The sequence below is a fragment of the Marmota marmota genome, unplaced genomic scaffold (assembly GCF_001458135.2).
Source record: "Marmota marmota marmota unplaced genomic scaffold, marMar, whole genome shotgun sequence".
Taxonomy (NCBI): domain Eukaryota; kingdom Metazoa; phylum Chordata; class Mammalia; order Rodentia; family Sciuridae; genus Marmota; species Marmota marmota.
In genome coordinates, this window is record NW_026000026.1 from 89,084,183 (window position 1) to 89,087,684 (window position 3,502).

General features: G+C 44.4%; 1 protein-coding gene across 1 annotated transcript; it reads right to left on the minus strand.

Moving 5' to 3' along the window:
• Positions 1-391: 391 nt before the first annotated feature.
• On the minus strand, positions 392-1,673 carry LOC107135798 (thioredoxin domain-containing protein 15-like). The gene has a single exon (XM_048811847.1). The coding sequence runs from the start codon at positions 1,573-1,575 to the stop codon at positions 532-534; it is 1,044 nt and encodes a 347-aa protein (XP_048667804.1). The 5' UTR covers positions 1,576-1,673; the 3' UTR covers positions 392-531.
• Between the last annotated feature and the right edge of the window lie 1,829 nt (positions 1,674-3,502).

Consider the following 3,502-nt stretch of genomic DNA (forward strand, 5'->3'; position numbering starts at 1 on the left):
TTTTTTTTTTTTTTTTTTTTTGATATTTCACTTTTTTATTTTCCATCAGTTGCAATTTTAGGGATACACTGTCAGTTCTAATTATTCTTCCCATAACAAAACATGTTCCTGCTTAACCAACTCTGGAAGAGAAACTGCAAACAGAAAACCAACTTTCCTAGACATACACAAGGAACCAAGAATTTTCTATTTCTGCCTTGTACACAGTAATCACAATGGCACTATACTTATTATTCTACCATAATATGTCTTCACATTTCAAACTGGATTATTCCTAAAATATTGGGTTATATTCAAGCAATAAAAACAAGAATAGTAAGTTCTAATGAATATTTTTGCATCTGCTTATTCCAAAACTAGTTAAAACACCAGTTTGTAATTCTTTTACACATTCAACAAAGGCATGATTCTTTTAACTTGACTGAAGTTGCAAGTCAACACTTCACTGGAAAAAATGTATGAGATTACAGCAATAATTTCTGAAATGAAAAACTGCAAGTTCTCCTCTCTTCAACTTCTTTCAGTCCATCACTACTCGACATGTTCCTGCTCTTGTCCTGGAATTAGCCACCGAATACTCTCAGTTCGAATGGTAGCATACATAATAAAACTAATTAAAAAGAATAAGGAAAATACGAGCAACCAGTCCACGCTTTTTATCAAAGTGCTGGGAAGAGGGCCTATTTGGTCAGCTTGAGTTACCACCACATTTTTCTTGGCTTCTATACCTGTCTGGTTAAAAATGAAGATTTTCAGTGTTTCCAGTGTTCGATCTGTATGATTGAATCTAGCCATTGGTTTAGCTCCTTGAAATAACAAAATGTTAGGAACAGCTACAGTGCCAAACCTGGTAGAAAGGCTGCTGTGCTGAGATGCATCCAGTGCCAAAAAGTGAAGAGCTGGAAACGCCCGGGGCAGAGAATTAAAATGAGGGGCCAAGCTGGCAGAAAACCGGCACCATGGAGTGTAGAACAGTACCAGGCTACAGTCACTACCATTCGGGTTTAGAAAATCCATAAGGTCCTGGGACATATTTAAAATTTTCAGAGTGAAATTCTCCAACCCTGTCACATTCCTCTCCTCACAGTTCACCTTTGGGGACTTGAGGCTCTCGGTGTTATTGGCGTCCTCTGCAGGGGCAGGATCAGGTTCCACCATCTCGGGCTCCGCATAGTACTCCTCTTCTCTTTCAGGGAAGCTTGTCCCACCTCTGTCCAGAGAGAAGAGGCTGTCTTGGGCGCTGCACCTTGAGTCTTCCTCTCCATCAGCACCACAGGTGCCACCACTGGGCTCCGAGCTCCGTCTGTCCTCAGCTTCCCCAGGAATCACAGACAGCACCATGGGATCTTGGTTAGCGTCCAGCCCCAGCCCAGCACCGGCCTCCTCCGCAGCCCTGTCCCGGCCTGTGCGGTCATGTGGGGGCTCCTTCTCGCTCAGGTACACAGCCCCTGCCTGGAGATGGGAAGCCGGCTGCCCCTCTGACCATATGTGATCATTTTTCTCTGCAACCTCCAGGCCGCGGGCCGGAAGCCCCAACAGCCACAGCAATACCTGCCACCAGCCGAGGAGCCGCATAGTGCGGGGCGGTGGGCGGCCGTGACCACCCCTGCCGAAGGGCAACCGGCGCACCGCGACGCGAGTCACGCTAGCGCGGGAGGAAGCCTGGGGGAGAAGAGCAACCATGGGATCTTGATGCAGTGGAATTCCTGAACCTAGCTAAAGCACTAGAGACCATTAGATTACAAAAATGCCACATTGTGGTTTACATTTTGTGAGATCACCCTGCAGTGGGTGGGTTGCTGTTGTCACTCTCCGGCACAGGAACAAACAATTATATACATGTGAATTGCCTTACATTTGTCTTGTGGTTCAGTATAATCAGAATGTCCATTTCCAAGCTGATTGTTCAGCAATATGCATGAAGACATCCAGATAATCTGAATTCATCTGAAGGCAAATATGTGGTGTTTGGAGAAATTCTTACCCAATAGTCTCTATCCTCTGAGATGTAGTAGGAGAGGTCATTAATTGAGAGTAGGGCAGATGAAGTTTGGTTCTTATTTCAGAGTTTAACAATCTGGCTAAGTCACTGAATTAATCAAACCAGGAAAGTGTTTTTCCCCCATGGTAATGGAATTATCAAGGACTTCAGCAACCATCATGTCAGGCTTATCCGTGGGTTCTCTGAGGACAGCGTGTCCTCTAAGACCTTTAGAAGCACTCTAGATTCCCCATCCACCCATCAGTCAAATATTTACTGTGAGATGGTGAAAATGCAAAGTGCCCAAGGAACCTATTCTTTCCTTCAATATTAAGTTTAATCATAAGGAATCACCATTTTTGACAGATTTCCTTTAAACTTAAAAACTGGCAATTTGGGCTGGGGTTGTGGTACAGTGGTAGAGAGCACGTGCCTAGCATGTGTGAGGCTCCGGGTTCGATCCTCAGCACCACATAAAAATAAATAAAATAAAGGCCCATCAACAACTAAAAAAAATTAAATTAAATTTAAAAACCTGCAATTTTATGCAACCCAACTTAATCATGTTATGTGTTTATACCTCCGTTTTTTATGGAGAGAGAGAATCAAATATCTGGAAAAATAAATTTGAAGGTGGAGTCATACTGAGAGATAGCTGCAGGTAGTCTCCTCAGGGGGAAGGTTTCCTTGTTTCCTGCAAACCCGCCCTTCTGCCCCCATTCTGAGACTGCTGAGGATGGGTCTGCTAACATGAAGAAAGGCAGCCTAGCCCAGAGAGAAACTGCTGTGGAGTCCCAGCCTCCCCGTGAAAAGCATTTTGCTTCTTAATTGCTTCCTGATGTCCACTATTGCCCTCATTAGTGTGGACCTCAAAACCTTGTGCCTGATCTCGGCTGGATCCCAGGCCTGAGCATCTTCCCCATGATCAGGATGAAATCCCTTCTACCTCTCATCTCTATTCTGTATTCTTTGACCACGAGACTCTCATCTCCTATAATTTCTAAAAATTTCAGCACCTCACATCTACCCTCCTTCCAAAAATCTTTCCGGAGTGCTCTCAAGACACCCTTTCAGATCAGCCACATTACAGGTGGGAAGACATATTGGTTCAAGTCAGGTTGGGCATAGTTTTGAGCAGTCTTACTGTGACCATGGGCCTGGAGTGCATCTCCAAATCTAGCTTTTCCGATAAACAAGGTTTATTTTTAGTTCTGGGTCCTTCTGTGGGGGAACAGTTATGACTAGTACTTTGGTGACTCTAACAAAAACAGTCAGCACATGGACATCTGCTCACCTCCTGCACATTCTCTTCTCCTAAAACCCCCTCAGGCTTTGCTTAAAGTGCTTAAAGTCCATGATACATCATTATATTCCTTGAAGTATAATGTGATCAACACCTACTTTGGCAGCTGTGAGAAGCCTCCTGCTGTGCAAATCCCTCAAGCCTAGAGGCCATGGGTCCCTTTGTCTTCCCAGTGTGACTATGCTGATTAAAGTCTCTTTCATGCTACACACCCCCCC

Coding starts and splice junctions, on each gene's coding strand:
- LOC107135798 (XM_048811847.1), bottom strand. CDS start 1,575: ATGCGGCTCCTCGGCTGGTGGCAGGTATTGCTGTGGCTGTTGGGGCTT.